The 25,624-nt window shown below is 41.6% G+C and overlaps 2 protein-coding genes across 3 annotated transcripts in view; one reads left to right on the top strand and one right to left on the bottom strand.

Annotated features, from left to right (window-relative positions):
• Window positions 1–25,624, top strand: part of fkbpl (FKBP prolyl isomerase like) — a 53,125-nt gene that overhangs the window by 11,902 nt on the left and 15,599 nt on the right. The gene's annotated exons all lie outside the window — the stretch shown is intronic.
• On the bottom strand, window positions 570–20,330 carry LOC116058545 (protein Wnt-2b-A). 2 transcript variants are annotated; one of them, XM_031311406.2, is made up of 7 exons: window positions 20,238–20,330; window positions 17,453–17,558; window positions 15,574–16,219; window positions 12,728–12,948; window positions 7,739–8,016; window positions 4,523–4,787; window positions 570–1,865 (listed from the first exon to the last, which is right to left on the bottom strand). In XM_031311406.2, exons 3-7 carry the CDS (start codon window positions 15,753–15,755, stop codon window positions 1,636–1,638), a joined length of 1,176 nt encoding a protein of 391 aa, XP_031167266.1. In that variant the 5' UTR covers window positions 15,756–16,219; window positions 17,453–17,558; window positions 20,238–20,330; the 3' UTR covers window positions 570–1,635. The 2 variants fall into 2 exon arrangements, with proteins under 2 accessions (XP_031167266.1, XP_035864332.1); XM_036008439.1 differs by lacking the exons at window positions 17,453–17,558; window positions 20,238–20,330 and having other exon boundaries at window positions 15,574–16,237.

Below are 25,624 nucleotides of genomic sequence, written 5' to 3'. Positions count from 1 at the left end.
TCTGGGGAGCAGAGGGGGCTGAGGCAGAGAAGATTGCTGGAAAGTATTCGCTTTGATAAGCTGGCCAAGAAGCCTTTGATTAAATGTGGTCCCAGCAGGAGCCCACACTAGGTCCTCTGTGGCACGACCATGTCCAATCACCAGCTATCAACAGCCCCGGGTAATTACAGCCATCTAGTCATTAGCCTGGGACCCACCTGGAATTCCACATAGCGAGGGGTGGGATGAGGCCAGCAGGGGTTGGGGGTTTAGGTTGGGCCTTTAATCAAACACTTCCCTCCCCTTGACTGATATAACACACCCCACCCTATCTCAAAAGAATCAGCCTTTTGTTACCAACACAGATTGTATTAGTACTGCCCCAGTGTCTCTTAACTCATGCTGGTGAGGAGAAGCGATGGTGTGTGTGTCATGGGAATAACATGGCAGGTTATGACAGCAGTACAAAGGGAACTTACTCACTGTCCTGCTCGGTCACACTGATCAGTTTTGCTCTGTCTGCATCTAGTCTCTTTCTTGCCTTCAACCTCTATGTTGTTCTGTCTAAACAAAAAACAAAGATTCCTCCATACTGATTCACCATATATTTCATATGAACATCTGTTTAGATAAGGCAATATACACAATGTTATACAAGCAAGCTGGAGAGCAGAGAATTGAAATATGTCTGATGTTTTGGTTATGTGCGACTGAATGACCATTGAGGCCATCTTCTTTTTCTTCTTCTTTTTTTCTCAGCAGCAGTTTGTCGTCTTACACAAAGAAAACTAGAGTACACTGTATAATCGTAATAATAGGAGTGTTCTTGTCTCTCCTTTTGTCAGCCAATGTAGTGCAGTCTCATCCGCAGATGAGAAATGAAACAACACTTTACAATTTAAATAAATCACTTTAAACAGCTTTTTCTCTCTCTCTCTCTCTCTCTCTCTTTTTTTTTTTTTTTTTTACAGTTGCATTCAAAGTCCAAATGACGCATATGTCCATTTATTCATCTAGTGTCCATCTCCCTGTCCTCTGGTAGTCCTCTGCTTGGACTACTGTTTGGCCACACAGAGCCAAACTTGCGCCCAGATGTCCACTTCTCAAAGTGCACTTGTCAAGCTACTTCCCAAAGTCCAACCAAGTTTTTGGTAGATAAAAGTGTATTTCCTCAAAAAAAGAAAGAAAGTTATGTGTGTGTATGATGTTGTTGTTATAATACTGGATACGTTTGTAGGCTCAGTTAATGTAAAAATGTGTCTTTAAAGCATCAGGAAAGCAGCAAACCATTTAACCCAGAACCACACGCTAGAAAAAAGGCTGCCTGGACTGAATCTTAAATGGAAGCCCAATCCACCCAAACCCCAAAGTGTTCACTGGTTTCACCGTTCATTATCTGATCCCAGCAGTTCAGTCACAGGGCCATTCACAAACAGGGGCTAATGGTTATTAATTCATATTGATGGGTACTGAATTCTAGTGCTTTCAGAGAGACAGGTAGAAAAGCCATGCAATGATGAACCGAGGTGGGGGCAGGGGAGGGCGGAGACGCAGAGCACTTTCAGACAAACTTTCCCAGAATGCCATGTTCCACAGGATGTCCTGTAAAGGGGAAAGGGGTGGGGTTGCATAACAGGGGGCAGAGGGGGCGTGTCCTCAGGTCTGGTCCAACCATTCAGCTCGTTTGGGAGCTTTGCATGTGTGTATGTCCACCGCTTCCTCACAGTCCTTACACTCCACAGCGCAGCACCATTTGAACTTGCACTCACACTTCGTGATTTGCTTCACTCTCGTGGTGTCGTAGCCCCGCCCACAGCACATTACTTCACAGCCATCTGTGCCGCGTGATGTCTTATTGCAGACCCGCCCAGCCGTGCCCAGGGAGCCTGCACAGAGCACAAAAGATAGAGGTTAACTGAAACTAGTTTCTGGTCTTTTATGTTATATCTCTGCCCATTCTTCTACTGAAAACAACCACTGGCGGGACTACAGAGAGCCAAAGTCCTTAAAGTGCCCATATTATGAAAAAATCACTTTTTCTGGGATTTGGGGTGTTATGTTGTGTCTCTGGTGCTTCCACACACATACAAACTTTGAAAAAAATCCATCCATGCTGTTTAGAGTGAGATACAGTTTCTGAATGTGTCCTGCCTTCAGTCTCTGGGTGAGCTGTTCAAAATCGGCACGAAACGAGCAGGCTAACCGCAACCATTAGCTCGTAGCGTTAGCATGCTAATGCTAACGCTAGCATGCTAACGCTAGCATGCTACTTCGTTCTCAGTAGCAAAGCACTGCTACAACACACACAAGTTCACCATAATCTACAAAAGAACTACTTACATGTGCGCCCTCATTTAGAAGTCTCCCAGCTAATCCTGCCTTGTAACTGACCAAAGTTGTAGAAACAGCCTTTCTTTTACTGTCTATGGAGCTAGCTAGCTGACATGATCTACATCTGAGCTACTGGACATGTGCAGTGCAATCAAAGATAGTACAGAAGAAGAAGAAGAAAAGAGGTCTCACTCTGTAGCTAAAACAGAGACCAGGTGAAAAGAGGATCTGCAGCAGTGAGAGAGAGCACTGCAGTACAACAAAAATATGGTGTTTTTTGAAAATTAAACTATGTAAACCTATTCTGGTACAACCTTAAAATACAATTATGAACCTGAAAATGAGCATAATATGGCTGCTTTAAATTATTACTTGATTAATCGATTAGTCGATCAAACAAACCTTAGTTAGCAACTCTTTTGATAATTGATTCATAGTTTAGGTAATTTTTTCAAACCAAAAAGCCAGACATTACCTAGTTTTAGCTTCTCAGTTATGGGGATTTGCTGAAACTGAATATCTTTGGTTTTGTACTATTGGCTGGACACAGCAAGTCATTTGATGATGTTACCTTGGGCTTTAGGAAATTGTGATGGACACCTTTTGCCATTTTCTGACATTTTATATGTCGATAAATCAAGAAAAGAATTGGCAGGTTAACAATCCTTATTTGCAGCCCTAGTATTAACAACACACCATGGCTAGCTGCTGTCCCATGAGTCTGTGACTCAATGCAATCTCTAAGTGAGGGTTACTTTAACCTTTTTTCCCTGAAAAAATGTGTTCATGAGTTACCATCCTATTCTAACATTAATGGGTATCTATTACAGCATTTGAACCCATAATTGAACCCTCATAATTTTAAGTTTAACAAAAATGTATTTAACTGCAGCTCCCATGAAATGTATCCAGTGTGGACACTGTGTGTGTTCTTACATGTCATTTTAACTTTATCCCTCCTGATATGGATGCACTCTCTTCTAATGTTATATTTAAACAACTTTAGCTGTAACCTTTGCTCTATGAAAAACAGCTACGCCATTTTGCCCTCCCTGTCCATTTTCATAGTTCACCATTCGACTGGTGACGTTTATACTGCATTCAGACTTGGGAGTGTGTGTGAATCTGGTTCAATGTTTAATCCGTCGTTAAGTGTATAGTAGTATTTACCAATCTGGCTATTACCTAATGCATTGGCATAATGGTTGTGTCTTATGTGAATGTCATCCCCACAGAGATTAGTGCTGGTGTTTCGTGTGAGAAGCTCCCTGTTTGAACTGCTACCTATCACAACAAGCTGCCCATAGAACAACAGACCCACACACACAACTATGCAGTGTTGGTAGAGTGGCCTATAGTTACACTGCTTTTCCCAAGCCATTGCTCCCTTTGAAGCCACTGTGTGTGTGTGTGTGTGTGTGTGTGTGTGTGTGTGTGTGTGTGTGTGTGTGTGTGTGTGTGTGTGTGTGTTAAATGGACAGTGGAGCGTGACAGACAGACAGGCTCTCACACTCTGAGGCCCACTCTGCCCTCCAGCTACGCTTAGTTCAGACAGACAGAGAGGGAGAGACTGTGACAGACAGAAAGAAGTGTTTTTTTTTTTTTTTTAAATTAGATGCTTGTGTCCCTAGGCTGTGGATTCCACTGGGAAGGTGAGAAAGAGGGGGAGGATGGATGAAGGGACGAAGAGAGAGGTAGACAAAGGGAGCAAGGATGAGGAGGAACTGGACAGAGCTTCTGACTGATGGAGGTGTGCCAAATATCGTAAAACTTTTTCCAACAATGTTGTATTCATTGACCGGCCAATCAGAAACAGTCATAACTACTTAGGTGCACTGTGTAAAGGTTGATCAACACATCCTTTGACCATGGGGTTTTGTGTGTGTGTGTGTGTGTGTGTGTGTGTGTGTGTTGACAAAGACTGATAGAGTTCAGGTGGTCACAAAACGACCATGTCCCCAAGGTATAAGGATATTAGCTTCCACCGACATCACACGGGAGGCCTGCTGTGTTGTCTGACTACCATTACACACACACTCACACACACTGACATTCACACACACAAACACACTAGTCATGCATGGACATACGCACAACATACACATAACACCACTAAAACATAACACAGTCAGGGCAATCCATCAACACCCATGAGAAACTGCCTCTCTCCGTCTTTCAGTTCAATCCACGTTATTCTATTTTGCCGTCTTACCTGCTGTTTTGTCTTGTAGGCAGTAATCCGGAGAGTTCTCAAAGTAGACCAGGTCATTCTTGGTGGCCTTCCTGAAGGCTTTGTTTGCTACAGCGAAGCCTGTCCCATCCTGATTCATCGTCACCTCGATGGCCCCGTTGTATTTCCTCCTCAGGAAGTCACCGGTCTTCCTGAAATCTGACATGGCCATCCAACATGTCCGCAGCGTACAAGAGCCGCTCACACCGTGACATTTACACTCCAGCTTCATGAACCGCTTCACTGCCTAAATACATAGAGAGAAGTGCGGGTTGTGTGTATGTTGTTATAGCCATCGTAACATTTGGTTTTACATGTACCAAAAATGTGGACCTAAGGCATAATGTTGGTTTAAGGGGTAAAGGGTTAGTTTAAATTTCATGAAAACATATTTCTCACTGGCCCACACTAAAAGATGTTTTTCCAATCTTAACAAATGTTAAAAAAAAGTCCTCACACACAACATGTAATAACAGATTCAACCGTTTGGTTCCTATAGTGTGTGGAGAGCAACAATTTGGCCTGAACAGCACACCACACACTAACAGATTCCATTAACTAACAACCAGATTCCCTAATCTCAAAATCGGAAGTCTCCCTCGATCAAACGTGACTTTAGAGTAGCACGCTGCCCGGGCTGGGCTTCTGCAGGAGATCAGTGCTCATATGGTGGTTACCCGCTGATAACGCTGCCTCCCTGGTCGGGACGGTTAATGATGAGCTCTTCCCTGGAAGCCAGGTGAGTGTAAGCAAACCATGTAGCCGTTAGCGCTGTTAGCACTCCCCATTCCCTCCACCCTCTTTCTCCCTTTGTGATCCGCTGTATGAACTCCGTATGAGCACCGCTCTCCCGCAGAAGCCCGGCCCGGGTAAAACAAGTCTAGACTGCGTACTAGGCTGTCCTCACCATTCCCCACATACAACAGGATATCATGTCGTAAATATTGAACATGTTTAAAAAAATTTATTTGAAATTGGTGTGGCCAGGATGGACTGTAAGGATGTAAAAAACACTGGTAACATACCTCACACCACAAGAAAATCTGGCAAGATAATCTTTAGAACCATCAAAAAATCAGGGCTTTGCTTACGATTGTCGGGAGGGGGAATCAGGCCCAAAATAAGCTTGATTCTCATGTGGTGATTACCCCGCATTAATGCACCTCTTGTGGTATCTATTTGTAGTCTCCTAGATAATCTTTGGCTTCATCTACTGAGGTTTGAACATAGGTATTCACCTCTGACTTTTCCGACTCCATTCCGATACAATGAAGGTGTAAGGAGTTTTGTTGTAGGCGCTCAAAGCATTGAAAAATTTAAAATGCACCTTGGACATCCACAGATCTCTGCGAACTGTTTTCATCTAAACTACTGATAGTCTGATTAAAATGTTTGACAGTGAAGTCTCTGGATTACCCAGTGATATGGAGACACTTGAGATGTTGCCGTTGAATTCTCTTAATGTGTTTTCCCACGCTGATAGCACCACATACAAAATTAATAACATAAAAAAGAATTAACATAAATCTCAGACACCATACCAGACCATTTACACTTTGTATTAAAGGGATAGTTTTGATCTTTTGATGGGATTGCATGAGATCCTTATCCATAGTCAGTGTATTACCTACAGTAGATGGCTGTCGACATGCCCCAGTTTGGAGAAGCAGGCAGGAGTAACGGCACGAAAGCTAAGCAATGTCTTGCTGTGGACGGGGGCATTAGCAAAATGTATTTTAGCCACCTAAAAAAGGACCACCTAAAAATATCAAAATCGTTGTGTACGCTCTGTTTAGAATGTTTTTACTGCTTTACCTTGCCGTCAGACAGCTCTTTCCAATGGGAAACTGAAGCCGTTGCATACATCAATGCTCTCTTTTTCTCTCTCATTTTACCCCACAGAACCCAGGAGTTGCTGGTCTAACGCAAAGGTAAAGTGGTGAACATATTCTAAATATAGTGTACACTTACACTGATATTGATTTTTTTTTTAGGTGGCAAAAAAAAAGAAAAATATATATATATATATATATATATATATATATATATATAGAGAGAGAGAGAGAGAGAGAGAGAGAGAGAGTATATTTCTTACTGTAGGTAATACACTGACTATGGATAAGTACCTCATACAAACCCACTTTAAAAGAGCCAAACTATTCCTTTAACATGTGATCCGTAACTGAAAATGGTATCCGTATAAGGAAAAACATGTTAACGCAAGGTGTAAATGCACTAGGGCTGTCACTTTTACGAAAAAAAAAATCAAGTTCAAACTAATTTCAATGTAACCCACCTAGCTTATCCTAGCTTCTAACTAGCTCCTAGCAGCCCTAAAATGCACTAAGAATGCATTGTAATTGGGTGTGGCATTGTATTGTGACTGGATCCCAGCAAGGTGTGAATTCGGTCTGTAAAAAATCCCTAAAGGCAGCTACACACTGGGCCGATAATCGGCCGTTGGACAGTCTGGCGAGGTCAGTGACTCGAGTCTGTTCGGTGTGTTCCGTGCTGTCGTCCGTTGGAGGAGCTGTCGGCCTTCATTTTGGTCGACCTGACATGCTCAGTCGGAGACAGGGCAGTCGGGACTCACCCAGAAATGGCAAGCGGGATGACCGTGACTAAGCCTCTCAAAATCTGACGAAAATCTTTTAAACTGACCTTTGTCGATCTAAAATGAAGACAGATTCAGAAACTACATGGTCTATTTCTCGCTTAAAATGTTTTCAGAAACATGTTTCGGTGAACTATTTTAGTACAATATGAGATCGTATTCTGAATGAGTCGCCATTAATGGCAGGTTGAAAAATCCAAAATCCGGAAGCAGCAGCCAGACCCACGTGACGTGTTCGTCCAATCAGCTGCCGGTTTTCATTTTTTGGGCTACAATACAGATTAGCGCCGCCTGCTGTTATGGAGACGTATTATGTCTCGTTGCTTTGGTGTGTTCCGAGGCATTTTTTTGACCAACGCGGGGAGACTGATCAGTCCAACTGCCTTTTCTGCGAACGGTCGGCCATCTGGTTGGTCTGTAACGGCCTTAACTCCCCTAACTCTGCAACCACTAGTTTGTCTGCTCCACCTACATGATTTGCATATAGAGATTCGATCACAGTGCAGGTGGAACCGAGATAACGAGAACACTATGTATGTATATATATATATATATATATATATATAATGTAATTGCACACTTACTGTTCTGCCACAGCGGTTGTTGTGTAGGTTCATGAGCGCCCGTGCATCTCGGACAGTCCTCTCTTTGGCATCTATGAAGTCTCTGGCAAACTTTATCCCATAGTTGATATTATCACTACAGCCACCCCAGTCAAACTCTCCTCTCTCATCGCTAGCCCGTCCACGCTTGTGCGGGTCGCAGTTACACGTCTTCAGCTCCCCCTGGCTGCAGGCGCGAGTGAGCGCATACACCACTCCTGCTGAGGATATAGCATAGACGAATGCTGCTTCACGACTGCCTGAGAAAGAGAGACAGAGAGAAAAAGCACATAAGCAAAAAAGAAACTTTAGAGTTTAGACTGAGTTACTTGTATCATGCAATAAAACAGATTCTCTACAATCTAAAGACTTAAAACTGTGCAGCCCACATGTTAACATGCTTGCACAGATACACATAATGCCATGACCAGGCCTGGGCGTGAACCATCAGGACATGAAGGTGCAGCTGACGGGGGCATATCAGGCCTGATGTGGAGTATAGGACAGCTCTGTTTAAATATTATCATGGAAATAATCCCAGCTGTGGGGCTCTCCTCTGCTCACATAAATTGTTTAAATACAGACACAGTGATACCCCATTAATCAGCACCAGGGAGATGTCATGACAGCAGCATTGCTGTGCTTTTCTGTTCTCTTTAGTTCCTTAGAATATGACTCATCTATTGTGTGGCCAAAGACACATAGGGAATTAGATATAGTGTTTAGTCACAGTTGCTTTTTGCAGCACCCGTGGGAGTGAAGCCTCAAAAGTCAACAGCTAGAGGCAGAAGAACTTGTCTGTCTTTAGTCACAGCCTGTGGTGTTCAGTTAAAGTTAAAAAAAAACTTGCTTGCTGTTTCAGATAGAAGAAAATTATGCACCTGAAATTAGATTCTTATTTCCCCAGTGAGTATAAATTAATCCGCTGTATGGAATTAGCTCCATGTAAAGTAGAGATTTTTCAATACCATTATACCATTTTTTTCTTCCCAATACCAATTCCAATACTTTAACTTGCGTATTGGCCGGTATTGGTGTTGGACGATACCAGTACGTTGAAATATATTTATAATTATTATTAATATTATTTAACCTCTTTACTAACCCTGTATGGTAGTGATATTATTGCTATCATTAGTCGTGTTTCCATCTAATTTTCAAGCGAATTTTAAGCAAACTTTAAAATGTCGTAAAAAAGAAGAAAAAAAAGAAAATGCGAATTAGAAGCGTTTCCATCAACTGGTTTAGAGCGAATAAACTAGACTACGCCAAACGTAGTTTCATCACAAGTTGACGTTACGCATGGTTGTAGATTGCAAACCCGCTTGCTAAATCAAAGAGCTAAGTTCTTTGGCTAAATGGAGAGAGGTAGCATTGTACAAGTTGGCCACCTGTGCAGTATACAGGGTTGTGGCAGAGACATTTGGTGTCAGCGAGACAACCGTTCACCGCTGTGTACCGGTGTGCAGGGCCATACAATTCAACAATCATGTAAAAGGAGAACGGTGAAAGTTTACTTTTCTATCAAGCAGCAAAAACGTTTAAGTGTCAACATCGCAACGTCCTGCGATGTGACTATCGCACATGCGCACATGACGATGTAACAAAATATCGTGCAGCCCTAGTAACGAGTAACGATGCAGCACATAAAAAATGTATCGGAGTAAAAGTATTAAACTCATCGAAAATATGTACTGAAGTAAAAGTGGAAGTAGGAGAAAAAAATAATACTCCAGTAGAGTACAGATACAGCCTTTTAGTACTTAAGTACAGTAGTGAAGTAGTTCTACTTTGTGTACTATACATCTCTGGCCACAAGTGTACAGCGCACTGGATGGGACCCATATCCCGATCCTTACCGCATCTGATGGATACCAGGACTATAGTCATGTGAGTAACATGTTCGCTACGTCACAACTTATTTGGCAAAGCTGTTTCCATCTCCCATTTTGCGCATAAACTGTTTTTTGAAAAAGGCAAAAACCACATCAAGCGAGCGTAAAAACTTTTTTGCGAATTTGAGGACGTTTTTTTTCGAATTTTGCCATTTCCATCAACATTTTCTAATGCAGAGAATCAATGCCATAGAACTTTCTTTTATTTTCTAGTGTGACAGTCAGTCATAATGGATTTTTTTTCCCGGGGCTAAGCTATGGTATCGGATCGGTGCATAGACTCGGGTACTTACCAATACCAGCATTTTAGGCAATATCTGAGGAATTTCCGTTACTGATATTGGAAAAAAACTATTGTAAAGTAAAAGCAAGCATGTCCCAAGGAGGTGGGAATCCTACACGTAGCTGAGAGCTCCACTGTGTTGTTATTAATATCGATGATAGTGGAGAACAGCCTCTAGCTCAGAGTAAAGCCATTGTTATCCAATAGGCTGCACAGCCGCAGGTCTTTTGAAATAAAACAGACTATGAATTGTGTTATTTTCTTCACCCGACCATAGTTGGCTGAGAGTTTTGGAAAGCACTGCAGTGTGAGTTGGTCAGCTGGTCTCGTTTTTTATGGTGCACTCCACTAACATTTACTGGTCTCTGGGTGATGGGCTACAAAGTATCCACAAAATACTTAATTTTCATCTTGCAAAGGTAGATGCTGTCCATCGCCGGCTGCTGCACTGTGCTCTTGCGGTTGCGTTAGTTTTTTTTGTTTCATCAAATTTATTATCGTACAAAAATCTATTTTTTTGCTTTTGTGAGTTGATTCAGAATCATAGAAGGTAAGAATCACAATTCATATGTGGATACATTTTCAACCCCATCCATGTCTCTACGACCCTGGTCACAACACTTCTGTTCAGATATTTAAGCGGCTATCAGTCATGGACTTTGGTAAAGATTTTAATGGCTCCTCATGATCATCCCTCTGGGCCATTGATGACCATCTGATACCAATGCATTGAAACATGACAAATCATCTCAAACATGGTTTCTGTTTTTTGCTGCTATTTCTGGTTCCCAGAGCATGAATCCTGATGTTTTTGGTGACCATGCAACGTTTTCATCTTGTGCCACCAGCAAGCTAATTTATTTTTAACTTGAACACTAGAAACATCAACATCTAATAAAAAAAGAAAATCACGTTCATGCTCCCCAGAATTTTTTTTATTTTGTATTTATACCCCATATTTGTATCCTTACCCCACTTGCGCTTTCCTTCAGGACCGCATTCAGGCTGAAATGTCAATTCTAAAAACCCATTTTTAGACCTTGTCTACAAAGGACGCGTTTCAGCCGTGTTTGTTCAGTCATTCATCTCACACACATTTGACGTCCCCAAGCTTGAATTGAAATTTCATTTTTAGGCCACATCGGCCAGCCCTAGCTCCTATTTTAATCAAACAGTCTACACAGGCTGCGCTTCACACACGTAACTATACACAAAGCGTCAGTGTATTGGTCTCTTTTTGAAAATATTTCGTTTTCGAATACTCTGTATGTGGAAATAACAAAATAATTTTTTTTTCTTCGTCTATTAAACTTTATCTGTTTCTAACCATGCCCAAACACATAATTGTTGTAGTTTGATCACAAGCTCAAGTTGTAAGTATTTAAATGCTTTAGCAAAGTATTACATCATCTACAGGCTAGGCTAAATAATGCATTACATTAATGAATTTGGTTTTGAATTTACAACACTGTCATGCAAAGTAACGTAAATACATGAATGATGCAGTATTTCCTATTTTTAAGAAATGGGAAATACTCAAGTACCAGCACTTTAAAATTACATCACAAAACTAACTGATATAGTACTGCTTATACTAAGGGTGGAGCACTTTTGTATCTGAAAACAAGGTTCACTCTGCAGACCTATCTGAACCAACTTGGGCCAGAGGAGTTTTTCGTGATCCAACCAGCTTTCTCTGTATTCACTGGAATGTCCTATTCCATCACTGAGGTGAGGAGAAGGGGGCAGTGGGTACTGTTGGGGGGGTGTATGTTGGGGAGGATAGAGAAGGGCATTGCTGGTCATCATTCAAACCTGCGCTGTTTGTCTGACAGGGAGAATATCTCACTAAATATTTACATCTGCAATACTGTTTATTCCTGTCCTACACACACACACACATACACATGCAGCCTGTTTCTCATATCTGCTATTTTTTTACAAAAATAACATGTCAGATACTAAGTCGGTGGAGACGAGCACCTTATTTTGTGCAACCTTAATCCAGATTCACTAAAATGAACTGCTGTAAAGCATTTACCATTATTCCTTGCTCCTAAAGCAACAAAGTCAAAAGAAATTATACTCCACAACCATAACTCCTAAAATGTAGCATTGCAACAGTGACTTACAGGTGCATCACTACATCTATGCTCTGCATTCAGAATGCCATTGTAATGATCTACAATGGCTACTGCAGTATTACTGCAAAATAATGCGGCATTGTCAATTTATAGAACAATCATTTAATCTTTCATGCAAAATAACCAGCTGGCTCAAGACACCTGAAGAGCCGCTGTCCCTCTGTTATTCAATAAATATTCATGATTCAGACTGTGCTGTTATAAAACCCCTCATACATATATGTATGTATGTAAAAATATGTATGTTGTAACATGCACGTGTGCCTGTGTGCATATGTGTATATGGGCATTAATATGTTACAAAGCAGAGAGGTTTGGCAGGAGTGTAAAAACAAAACGACGACAAGACCGCGTCTCAAAGCCCATGTGTTTATTGACGAGGCGTAAGGCATTACAACAGTCCATTAGCGACTATGAGCACGAGCATACGTGAGTATGAGAAGGAAAGATCGGAGAAAGAACAGAGCGAGGGGAGAAGGACAGAGAGGAGAAGGGAGAGATAAGGCAGTAAAAGTGAAGAAGACGGATGAGAATTAGGAGTGAGATAGTAGCAGATGGGGCTCAGATTCAGTCTCAGTATCTCTACTCTTTGGGCACATAGTCAGTAATAATCAGACAGGCAGACATGTGGACACCCACATGGACTTACTCCGTAGCAAGACACGTCCAAACACGGTATGGTCCCGGTCCAGTGTGCTGCAGTTCCAGCGGTGGTGTCTGAACTGGTGCTGGCACTCTCTGATCCACTCTTTGGTGCCCTCGCCGATGGCCTGCATGATGTCTGGGTGGCGCTGGCAGAGTTGCCGCTGTTTGTTCACCAAGCCTGGGATGTTGTCACAGATCACACGGGCCCCCAGCGCACCGATGTACCTAAAGATGCAAGAAACATCTAGGAGGTTTTGAACTGAATCCACACCAACTTAATTTAGAAGGATTCATATGTGGAATACAATGTACAGAAGTGACCGAGGGGATATTGCAATTAATTAGCACATATAGGCGCCCTCATATGGTATGTGTATACACGTAGATACACATACACTCAAAAGTGGCGAGTTAGGAGAGTTGCAGTAACCATCCTCTGTGAGTCAGAGTTCACTACACTTAACAGTTTAAGGTCTGCAAGCAGGAGGGGAGTGGAAACCATTTACTCTGCTCTCCAAATAAATAAGCACTTAACCTCTCCCCACAAGACCTGCTTGTGTATGTGTGTTTAAATGGTTCCCAATGGGATAGTTGAAATCATGTCGTCACAAATCAGAGCACGAAGTCTGGGGCCTCCAATAACCCTGTCAAACTAAGACCCCATTTACGCACTTTACTCCTTTCTTTCTTTTACATGTTCGCTATCATACTCATCTTACAGTTATCTTGCATGCCTCTTCCAATCTTTCTCTGTGCCCTAATAAAACAGACTCCTACAGTATCCTATCACGATAAATGCTGCGTTGAGTTTACCCAAAATATACTCCAAATCTAATCGTGTGTGTATGAGACCTTTTGCAGCGCAGTGGCTGCAGGTTTTTGGCGGGTCAGCGAATGGAGGTCAGGGAGCGTGTAATTTTTGTGGTCGTGTTTTACGAGGCCGGGCGAGAGGATGGAGACTGGATTCTCTCTGCTCCCCAGAGTGGGATTAGAGAGGAGGAAGAAGAACAGAGTGCTCATCAAAGGAAAGATCCAGAGCAGCAATTCACACTTAATTTTCTCTCTGAGAGTCAGGAGGATTTGTGGATTTTTATAGGATAGTAAATCATTATCAACAGGTCTAAAACAAAGTGCTGTAAAGCCCTGCGACTATACTGTGAACCAAGAAAGACGAGTAAGACACAAATAGTAAAGGCTTCTTTTGACTTATGATGACACAGCTGATATTACATTGGCCTCATGGTGCCCTGTCATCTTCTCAAGCCCTATTGGATCACACAAGAAGCATATAAAAAGACTAATAATCTGATCATTTTCTCATATCAGTTAAAATCATTTCACTTAAGTATTGGTATTTCCTGCAAGATTTGCTAAAGATGCAGCAAATTAGCAAAGTTTCACTTTTCTGTTACGCCAGTAGTCAAACTTGCAGCTGCCTGGCAAAGACATGCACATTAATTGTTCCTTTTCAGACTATCACCTTTGACAAATACTTGAAAATGGTGGGTGCTCTTAATATTTTACAAAAGAAAATCTAATTTCATGATTGTATAATGCATTTATTACGATGTATTTGTATTCCACTATACATGCTTTTTTTCTAATCATATTTGCCCCAGATCTGTCCATATCATCACTTACTGTACACCCACATAAATGTGATAAACAATTAGATACTGTATCTCCTGCACTAAATTCCCCTCAAAGCCAATAATGCCCACAGCCAAAGCCTCTACACACTCTTCCCACTACTCCCCATAACTGCTTTTAATCTACACAAACTATTAGGCATTCCATCACCCCCATACCCGCCCACACACAGACACTTCTCCTATAAACACACTCACACCCATGGACATTTTCACGTATTTGCGCAGGCAATGAGATATTTTGTGTGTGTGTGTGTGTGTGTGTGTGTGTGTGTGTGTGTGTGTGTGTGTGTGTGGTAGGCTACCTGGTGAATTAATGACTGCTCTGCCTTGTTGAATGCAGGCCCCAGCTGAGCTGAACACGCGCTCAGCCAACAGCGTCGACATAAATTACATTTATCGCTCTATTATTATTGCTCAATATGGCAGGCCAACAAACTGACACGAAGAGAAAATGCATTTCAGAAGCAGAAGCTTGAATCTAGCTCACAAACTCATAATTTAGGTTATTTTCACTATTAATGCTCCTTTTTTTCCTAATCTTTTTTTCAGCAGCAAATAATTTTGAGTTAAATTAAGCGATGACAGAAAAACAGATTAATTGTTTCGCTTTGCAGTCATTTCCCCATAAAAATGACAAGGCAATGCACTCATTTGTGACAAATATTAGCCTATGAAAACTCAAATGCGTTTAGATTTTTTTTGCAGCAAAAATGCACTATTAAGAACTATATCAAATAAAGTTTATCAATGTTGCAGCAACATTGATGAGAAACTGCTGGCTACACAGGGAGTCCGTGATAATAAATCAACAAACCCTCATAGTGGCCTTGTCTGTCTGCTGTTGGAAAGTCGCTGCTCTGAATTAATTGGAACGGCTTTTGCTTTTGCAAGAGTTATTAAAATGGTCATCATAAGTTAAATGCGTTGGCAGATTGAATCCCTGAAGTTTCTAACGAAAGACTTGAAGCTATAGGCAGAAGTCCCAGCTCCGTTTCAAATGATTTAGATCAATGATTAATGTTCGGATCGTGTGCCATTTCCTTAGCCTACCTCCCTTTTAAAGTTAGACCCTTGATTTAATTTAGTTTATAGCTTAATAATAACAATTTACTTAATTGTTTCGTCCAAAAATATGTTCAATATCGGCCCCCATTAATCTCGTTGGCAGGCAGGTAGCCTGTAGGTGTAATGTACTCACCACCACGAAGAGTCCACCCGAGGCGTCACCAGCAGTAGCAGCAACAGACATGCACAGTAAATCCTCGAACTGGCACCGGGGTTTTGGCATGAAGAAGACCGGGGTGAGAGTTTGGCTCCCGGAGGACCACAGCTCCGAATCCGAGCAGCCCTGAGGCTCAGAATCCTGTTTAAACCCAGCATGGCTCTGCACCTTTTACCATGCACCAAAAGTTCCCAAACAATATAAAATTTCAGGGGGAAAAGCCGGCTTTAACAGACAAGGTTTGATGTGAAGTAGGTTAAACACCCATTCAGTAGGTAGGCTTCATTATCTAGTGTGTGGCTCCATATTAATAGCGCGACTGTCAAGAGTGTGGGGAGCGCGTTTTCGGTGCCATGTGCGCACCAGACTCTTCACTGAGCACTTCTGACTGCCGACAGGAGGTTTACCTAACGAGATGAGCAACAAGTGTCCGTTTTTAAACCTCTCCGGTCAGCTCCACAAACACGTATCCTGGTTTTGGCTTAGTTCAGATGCAGAGATATGATCCGAATCACAGGTGGAGCCAAAGGTTGGCAGATGCGAGACTCGCTGCAGTTCTGTCAGCTGTGTGAGTCTGTATCTGGGTCGGATGCTCGCACCAGACCTCTCCTTTATCAGTGCGCTGTGGACAGAGTCAGAGCTGAGAGAGAGAGAGAGAGAGAGAGAGAGAGAGAGAGAGAGATGAGGGAGGGCTTGCTGCTAACGGCTCCTCTCGCCCATTGGGCAGATGCAGGGGTTACAGAGTTTGACTAGAAGGAGATATTAAAGAGGGATGGATGGAGAGAGGTGTGTTCCTGTGTGTGTGTGTGTGTGTGTGTGTGTGTGTGTGTGTGTGTGTGTGTGTGTGTGTGTGTGTGAGAGAGATGATGATGCTGTTAAGGGCTAGACGGTCCTTATGTGATGAGTTCATCTATAACTACAGACAGAAATTGTTATAATTAAAAAAAAAATCCATTTTACAACCCAGTAAAACTAGGTAATTAAATCACAGGATTTTTTAATTATATATATATATATATATATATATATATATATATATATATATATATATATATATATATATCTTTAACATTTCCAAAAGGGTATTTTTTATTCTTAACGTAAAATGTTGCAAAATGCAATCATTTAGAACTAGAGACCAAATGCCCTTCATGCACCAGTATGTTGGAAATGCAATTGTTAATTGCAGCCACAGATATGTGGATAAGGTAATCACACAGATATGTTATCTAACATACAATATGATGTAGATCTACATCATATTACCTGGATATGTATATGATTGTACTTACTTCTTCTACTTGACCCCAGGAAGACTAGGTATGCTTAAGGGCACAGCTAATGGGGATCCTATAATAAACTAAACTTCTACTCATGCTGCATGCTCATGCTTCTCCTAATATACACCTTTTACATAATTACGGCAAAACATACTGTAGATCTTAATGTTAATATCAACCTGGGCGAATAAAAATAAGTCTTTTGGCAAAACCTAGCACACTTACATCATATTAATATTAAATAATGAGTGCTGTCCCTGATAGATATATAAAGTAAGTAAATCTATGACATTGTTTAAATAATAATAATAATAATAATAATAACAAATTCTTATTTAAATATTTGTGCACCACCTAAAGCACAGCAGAAATGAAAGTCAGAGAAAAAGGGAATGGAAAGGGAATATGTGGGACTGGGAGAACAGAGCCAAATCGTCCAGTGGAACAGCACTATGGCTTAAATATGAACCACATGTGTAAGAGAGAGAGTGCTGAGACAGCGCTTGAATATAGCACACACACACACACACACACACACACACACAGTATTGTCCGTGGAGAGCGACCATCCTTACCTTTTTTTCCCATACGTGTGTGCATCTTTAGGTTATCTTCATGCTTGGCAGTGAGCTGTCATCCATCATCAAATCTCTGATATTTCTCTTTGTCCTTAAATGACTCCTGATGGATTAAAACCTACTTTTAAGTATCCAAAGATCTTTCACAAACTCAAAAAACGACTGCTTGACATATATTAGCGTAGACTTGAACTTCTTCATGGAGTTTGTGATATTGGATTAAGAATACCACAGTTGATTCAGCTGACCCAGTAATGCTAACAAACAAGTAAACAAATCAGGAAAATCCCTGTCGGAATTGAAACTATTAGAATTAGCTATAGATGTCGCAAACTGCTATTTCATCGAAAGCTTGAGAAAACAGCTCTAGTGTTAATGCCAAAGCTGCTGTTTAAGCTAAGCTCCTTTTAGAGACATTTGTATTTCTGTTTAGAGCTCGACAGGCAGGCTGCTGTCAAAATGGGACACACACACACACATACACATACACACACACACACACACACACACACACACACACACTTCTAAACTTTTTTTCAGGGACAGACACATTCACAAACACAGACTAGAGTGGGTACAGGTTTGTAGGAGGCCGCGAGGTGAGGCAAAGTAGCTCAGCTCTGGTGAATATGTGTGCGCTGCAGCTTAGCTTACAATTTTCTGCTAAATCAAAAGGAATTAGGAAAGCACAAACACGGCTGAACTATACTCTCTCTCACATGGGGCTGGAGCTGGGACAGACTTTCGGTCTCTCTCTCTCTCTCTCTCTCTCTCTCTCTTGGCCTGTGAACTTGACCCCAGCTTTCTTCTCATAAACAATAACAGAATCAAACGCCTTCTTGTCAGTTGGACGAAAAGTTTGCCCTGATGTACGAGGTCCAATCTGGCAACCATCTTCTCAGAGGAAAAGTACTAAGTTTAAACGCTGCACTGGGGTGAAGTAGGGATAAAGGTGAGATTTACAGAGGCAGCGGTTTTGGACTAATCCAATTGATTTCTGTGTTGATATTATAATCACTTAGGATTATTTCTGAAAGGAAAGTTGCAGGAAGAAAATGGAATGGGCTGAATGAACTAAGAGCAAGCCAGAGGCATGCACTGTAAGTGGAAGAGTTGGACTAATGGCCCAGTAATGTGTCCCCTGTGGGGATTATGCTGTGGGCTGTCACCAGTCATGCAGTCCAGGGATGAGCTCAGCATGTATTCCCATCCCCTGGCAGGCTGGAGCAGAGTGGACAGCCTGTCGTCAGACCTGGCAGAGTCCCCATACTGATGGGACTCACAGTAGCAAACTCAACACTGGGTGGGTCCCAGGGAACATGAACAAGGGAGGAGACAAAAAGGAGATCAACTGAAGCAAGTTAGGGAAAGATTGGGTGTGTAAAGCCCCTTGAAGCAAGTGTGTGATATCTGATATTTGGCCATATAAATAAAGTTGACTTGACTAACATCACATAGTAATAACAAGTGCTCCAGCCTAAATGACAAAATACCAAATTTGTCATTGGCCTTTAAACACAATCTGTTACTCAAACTGGACTTCCTGGGTCCCATTTCCCATCTCACTGGTAGCTTAAACAACATGCCCCCATGTGAAACCAGGATTGACTGCTAGTGGGAGACAGGGCTAGAACAGTGTAAAGGTTGGACGCTTTGTATGCACAGCCATCCACCTCAACCTCCTTACGAGGTTTTGCAGTACTATAAAAACCAACAGACAACTGTCATTACTCCGATTGCCAAGGACAGTTTCCATTCTAAATATTTTATTAAAATTATTGCAGGATGACTTTTTGTAGATGAATTCAATACGATCATAATTTCTGCGTGTTAAGTAGCCGTGAGGATAAAAGGACCTGGCTGTTTGGATAATAATCAGCTGAGAATCCAGTAGCATTATCTATAAAGCTAATGAAAGGTCAGAATACAACACAGACCCTAAAAATACATTGTCCTCCAGGGACAGAAAAGCCACAATGTGCATGTGCACGAGTGTGCGCACATGCATATGTGCAAGCCAGAGAACCAGATCTGTGATAATTTATTGTCCTGTAAATTTAGATCTGCCGACAGAGATGAACTGCCTTGAACAAACACAGCGGCACTGCAACGCCAAAATCTTCTAAAGCGTTTGGCTAGCTCTCAGAGGTGGTGTCCGGGCCTGCTGTCAACCATTTCCCCCTGATGCAAAGGGTGCAGCGAAAGGCATGTAGAGAGAAAAGTTTGTGCTTGAGCAGATGCAAAAAAATGATCACAGACACGTCCTTAACTGCTGCTACAGTATGTACCCATCATGGTTGGCCTCTATGGGCTAAGAGCTGCATAATTGTGAGCCTTTCTTTCTTTATCCCCAGGGTAGCCTGTCATTAATAGATTTTATAGCTCCTGTGAACACACTAAGTGTCCGTAGATGTGATGGTGATAACTCTATAATAGAATGTTTAGTAGGTCGCTGGAGGATGCGGTCATGCTGGACAAATTTGGAGCATGCATACACATGAACGCACACACATAGACACACACACAGACTGGCTTAAGAGCAGGTGATACAGATGACATCAAAGGGATATCTGGGGTAGCATGGCCTCTTTGACGTTTAACACATCTCAGACACTTCTTAGGAGAAAACAGGCACACTCCACTGGCAATACATAGACTTGGACAATGATACACAGAGAATTGGTCAACAGACAGAAATAATCAGGCATACATCATTCATATACATACATTATTCCCTTTTCCACTTAGAATATTTACATTTTATAGAGAAATAAAATTTTACCTTTATAGATGCTGGTCATTTTTTACAGAACAGTGTCTCCTTGCTCCCTCTTAGTGGAACTGAGTTTGTGCTGAGTGGTTTCCTGTTTGAGTGAGTTGAGGGAACTGTCTGTGTGACGTACACTGCAGGTCATGGGCAGCTGGTCACATGGTGGCTAACTGAGGTAACACAGTGAACAGTGAATCAGTAAATTGAACTCTGAAACAGGGATTTTTTTTCCCGCCGTATATTTGTCTGTATTTTACACAGTATAAGAAGTGATTTGCCGTGTAAACCAAGATCAGCTACCCACGTTTTTTATTGGTGGGAGCTTATGTTTTTCATTTATTTATGCAGGAGTTGAGAGAAAAGTGTAATGAAAGCATTATAATTAGTTCATGCCAGGTGTGTTTCTCATGTTGGAGGCGGATCCCCACAAGGTTAACCATTTATTTTAGGATTAAGACATGAGGTGAGGATCTCGTGTGTGCGCAATAGTGTTTTTGAGTTTGTGCTAATGCAAGCAAATATTTGAGTTGTTTTTGTTAGGGTGGCTGCTTGTAATCATTTCAATCTGTCAGCACAATACTCTCATAATGCCATACAGTCAAAAACTGTAGACTAACAACAGCTCAACTGGCGTAATTCTTTACAAGAAAATAAGACAGTTTTAATGTTTGTCTTGCCTTTCCCAATCTTCCCATTCAAACTCAAAGTAGTTGAATGGCAAAGCATGGTGGTGAAAATACATTGCTGAAGCTGCTTTTCAATATTTTTATACCAACAATGAATCAAATTATTACATGTGTTGTGAAAGGGGACGCTTGTAGTGACAAACCCATAACGAATTAACATCCGACTCTGCAGTTCCTCCCATCTCTAGTGTCTTTTTCCTCATTGTTTTAGTTTTACGGCCTTCAACTTCACTGTTTTGGTTTAGTCTTACAGCTCAGGCAGCTGTTCTCAGCAGAAAAGCTATGATAAACCCACTGAACACCTGCCCAGCACCAAATGCAGACAGACAAAGTTAGCGATTAGCTGGTGAACATAGTGTAGTATTTACAGTAGCAGCTAGAGAGCCAGATATTTCCCTAAGGAATTGGCAGGGATCAAAAACGGAGCTAAAAGGAAAGTGATTGTTGAACTTCAATTCATCAGGTGGCCAGAAACATGACTCAGAATGAATGGTAATGTTGCTCCATGTCTGCTTTATACAGTATGTAAATGGACAACTGTTTCTTAACATGTTCGCCATAACAACTTTATGAGGTATATGTCACTGTTGTGTTAACTGCTTGTTGCGTTGTAATCAAGTGGTCAAAAATCAGTGAATGCAGGTTTAACCAAAGGTAGTCTGGATCGATGACAGTTCATTTACTTGAATAATCGCCGGAACATCCGGCAAAACTCGTTCGGGAAACAACAACAACCTTTGAGCTAGCAAGCTACACGCTACAAAATTGGCATGTTCTGAGGAAAATTTGGATTGTGCAACAAGGCAGGCCTGCTTGGTTCTTTCAGGGAATGCTTGTAAAGATTTACAAAGAATATGTTTACGTCATTTAATATCTAACTGGGATGTTTTGGGACCGATTGGCGGGGATTTGCTATGGACAAAATACACATGGTGATACACTGGTAAGAGCAAATTATGTTTAACCATGTATCCAGCTAATTTAAACAACTTACGTTACTGTATTGTGTGAACAGTTAACTTCATTTAATATTGTATATGGCGTTTTCTTTTGCGATCTGCAAATGTTTCACCAAAACAAGTTCCTTCCTGAGACTATTTTGCAGAGCTACCGTCTTTGCGACCAGAGTGTAGCGCCGCCCAAGACGATTGTTAATTGGTTTAAAGAAATTCAAACAACCCAGGGTTTTTTTTTTTTCTCCTGTCCAGGAGTGTATGTGTGGAGGGGCCAGACCTTACTCTGCATCGCTGTGGAGTAAGGTCTGGCAATGTGAGACTAAATCAAAAGTAACAAGATTCATTTTACAGTATTTAAATTTTTTTTTTTAAAAAGGGTTTGGATTGTGTCCAGAAAGTGAAAAGTTTTTTGCAAGTGAAAACTAAATCAGTCTGCAGTGGATACAAGTTTTCCCCTCAAAAGGTTGTCCACATACAGTTTTTGTTGTTCTACAAATTTGTTATTAAACATAACAAGACCAGAGCAAAAGTACTTCCTTAATGGCTCTCTTTGTGAGTAATTTGTAGATATTTGGAGGTTCATGAAACCCCCGGTTCAGACTGTATTGTGGTGGTTATATGAGCCCTGTGTGACCTGTGATGGAGATGGCATAGAGCTTGTGGTTGAGGCTACAGGAACCCAGCTGTGAATGTTCTGTGAGCACTCGCTCTCTCACTCGCAACTCTGTAGTGAAAGTTGTATGGGCTACCTGGTGTTTTAGGTTGAATTCTTGAGTGCCGGCCATTATGGCCTTTTGGCAGAAGGCTTTGTGGTGAGGGCTCGAAGTTGTAAGAGAGGTCCTTCCACGCCCTGAGTGATGAGAGCAGGGTTTAACCGGCTGCAGGTGCGCTTGAGACAGGCCGGTAGGGCCTTTGAAGTGGAAGCCAACTGGGACCCGGCCCATCTCTGACCAGCAGCCAGCAAAGACACATTCGCTTTCAATTAACACTCTCCCCTGTTTCTCGATCAATGTTTTTTTTGCTTTCTGCTCTCTTTTTCAATACTCATATGTAAATGTTCAGAAGAGAAAAGTCTGAAAACTGTGTTGCAGTAATTTAATATCGTTACTAGTTAATGACTATTCTGACCATCTACGTGTCTGTTATTTGTCTGTTTTTGTGTGAGTGTGTGTGCTCAGTTCTTACTTCACCTCTCACTTTAGGCTTCATGAATCTTCTTGTGTCTCAGGGCCAGGTTGAGCATCCAAAGAACTGTGAGTCCTCATAGCTCTGACACCATGATCTATTGTTTCTGATTTATCTTTATGTGATGAAATCAGGGATATTCTCACTCTCATGCTCTGTCATCTGAACAGGAGACATTCTGTCTTTGACACTGCTAAACAAGCAAGCTAAGTCATACCAGCAAATTTTGTTGTGGCTTATTGGCTGCTTTTATTTGAACACATACACATACACACACACACACACACACACACACACACACACACACACACACACACTGTATGTAGGCATGCCCACATCTCATTAAAGAGAGTGAAAAAGAGAAATAAATGGCTTTTTCGATGGTAAGCTCCCTGGAGGTAGCTACATCTGGCTTCTGTTAGCCACAAGCGTATAAAAATCAAATGCGGTTTAGTCCCAGGCATTCTGTTCTACAGACACACACACACACACACACACACACACACACACACACTGGGAGGTAGGACTCCGGCATGGTGGTCACCCCCACCAGTCCCAGTCTCTCCAGTTCCAACACTAGTGAACTCAGCAGACATCAAGGGACTCAGACAGGGACTAGTACTACTGGCACAAATAGTAACAACAACCCATATACAGCCTCTACACAAAATATTAAAGCCATAAAACCCTGTGGATACCTGTCTGCCGGGCCCCTGCTAATATGTCTGAGTGAGAGTGGGGGATGTCAATAATAGAAAGAGTTATAAAAAAAAAGTCTCATAGTTCTGTCTGTGGTAACAAACTGTATTCGGAAAAAACTGTAAAAATAACCACCACAAAATGTATCATGCAACTGTGAACGTAAGCTTTTAATTGGACATCATTATTTATTTTATTTTTTATTTTGGGTGACCCTAGTAGAACTCAAAATTGTATTTTTTCAATTAAAATGCATATATGAATTAAGAAAATTGACTTGGATTAATCCATCCTTAACAATAACACTAGTTATTCGAATTACTGTATCATTTAGTTGACTGACAGAAAATTAACCAGAAACTATTTTGATGATTAACTAATCATTTCAGTCATTTTTCATGCATTTCAAAGTATTTTCTACAGCCATGCTAGTGGCACTGTGAGGCTGTGCTTGGAGCTAAAATGCTGACGTCAGCATGCTAACATGCTGATTTTAAGATGATACAATGTTGTTAGTTTGTCTCGTTTTGCATACAATGAAATTTGGTGGGATGGTAGACGAAAAGTCAAGGGATTACCAAAGGATTCCTCATCTGGGGACCATGAATATCTATACTTTTTATGGCACTCTGTCTAAATGTTGAGATATTTCAGTCTAGGCCAAAGTGATGGATGGACCGATATCCCAAGAGCCACGCTGCTAGCATGGCTAAAGAAATCAAATATTCTCTAGTTCCAGGCAACTTCTACAATGTGAGAATTGTAAGCTTTTCTTTGCCATATATGATAGCAAAATTAATATGTTTGGGTTTTGGTCAAATAAAACAAGCACTGAAATAATGTGAATGCATGCTACTGTTCAAAACAAGGATGCTACGATGAGTTCATCAACAGGATGTAAGATAGAGTTTATGAGACATAAACAGATACTCATAGACAAACAAGTGACCAGACTATAACTTCACACCACAGATGTCCAAACAAATATGCCTACACTCCGTGACACATGGCTGTGAAATGAAATTGTGACTCATTTATCGAACAGTCATCATCATCGTCATTGTTGCTGGTAAGAGCTCTCTAAGATCGCTGACACACACTTGAAGCATGTGGTGTGGGGTCTGTAAAGGCCCTGACACACCAACCCCATAATCGGCCGTCGGAAATTCTAGCGAGGTCAGTGACTCGAGTCTGTTCGGTGTGTTCTGTGCCGTCGTCCGTCCGAGGAGCTGTCGGCCTTCATTTTGGCTGACCTCACATGTTGCGTCGGAGGGCGGGCAGTCGGACTCCATGACCAATCTGATTGGTGGAGTGCTAACCCGGAAATGACGAGCGGGATTAGCGTGACTAACGTCTCTCAAAATCTGACGAAAATCTTTTAAGCGTTGTCGATCTGAAATGAAGACAGATTCAGCAACTGTATGGCCTATTTCTCACTTAAAATGTTTTCAGAAACACGTTTCGGTGAACTATTTTAGTAAAATATGAGATTGTATTGAACAAGTCGCCATGACAGTCTGTCTTTGAATTTCTGGAGAAACCAAACCCACGTGACGTGTTCATCCAATCAGCTGCCGCCAGCAGTCAGCATCGCTTCGGTGTGTTCCAAGGCACTTTTTTTGGCCAACTCAGGGAGGCAGTCAGTCTGACTTCCTTTTCTGCCGAAGGTCGGCCGTCCGGTTGGTGTGTCACCGGCTTAATTGGTGTGTAATTAGTGTAGTGGTTGACAACATCATTAGGAAGAAACTGTTTGTGGTGTTCAGGCAAGCAAATTAAGAAGTAAGTTATTGTCTAAGACTATCACACTTTTCTCCTCATTAGAGTTTGAAGTGTAACGTCATTTCTACAATTTTCTGGTGTTCTGGTTGCATCT

This window comes from Sander lucioperca, chromosome 12 (genome assembly GCF_008315115.2).
Source record: "Sander lucioperca isolate FBNREF2018 chromosome 12, SLUC_FBN_1.2, whole genome shotgun sequence".
Lineage (NCBI taxonomy): Eukaryota > Metazoa > Chordata > Actinopteri > Perciformes > Percidae > Sander > Sander lucioperca.
The sequence above is the reverse complement of the archived record's forward strand: the minus strand, read 5'-3'. Positions and strand labels throughout refer to the sequence as shown.

Coding starts and splice junctions, on each gene's coding strand:
- LOC116058545 (XM_031311406.2), bottom strand. CDS start 15,755: ATGCTGGGTTTAAACAGGATTCTGAGCCTCAGGGCTGCTCGGATTCGG. Junction 8,017..12,727: donor TGGACGTGTCTTGCTACGGA/GTAAGTCCATGT, acceptor TCTCTTTCTCAG/GCAGTCGTGAAGCAGCATTC. Junction 1,866..4,522: donor CCTACAAGACAAAACAGCAG/GTAAGACGGCAA, acceptor TGCTCTGTGCAG/GCTCCCTGGGCACGGCTGGG.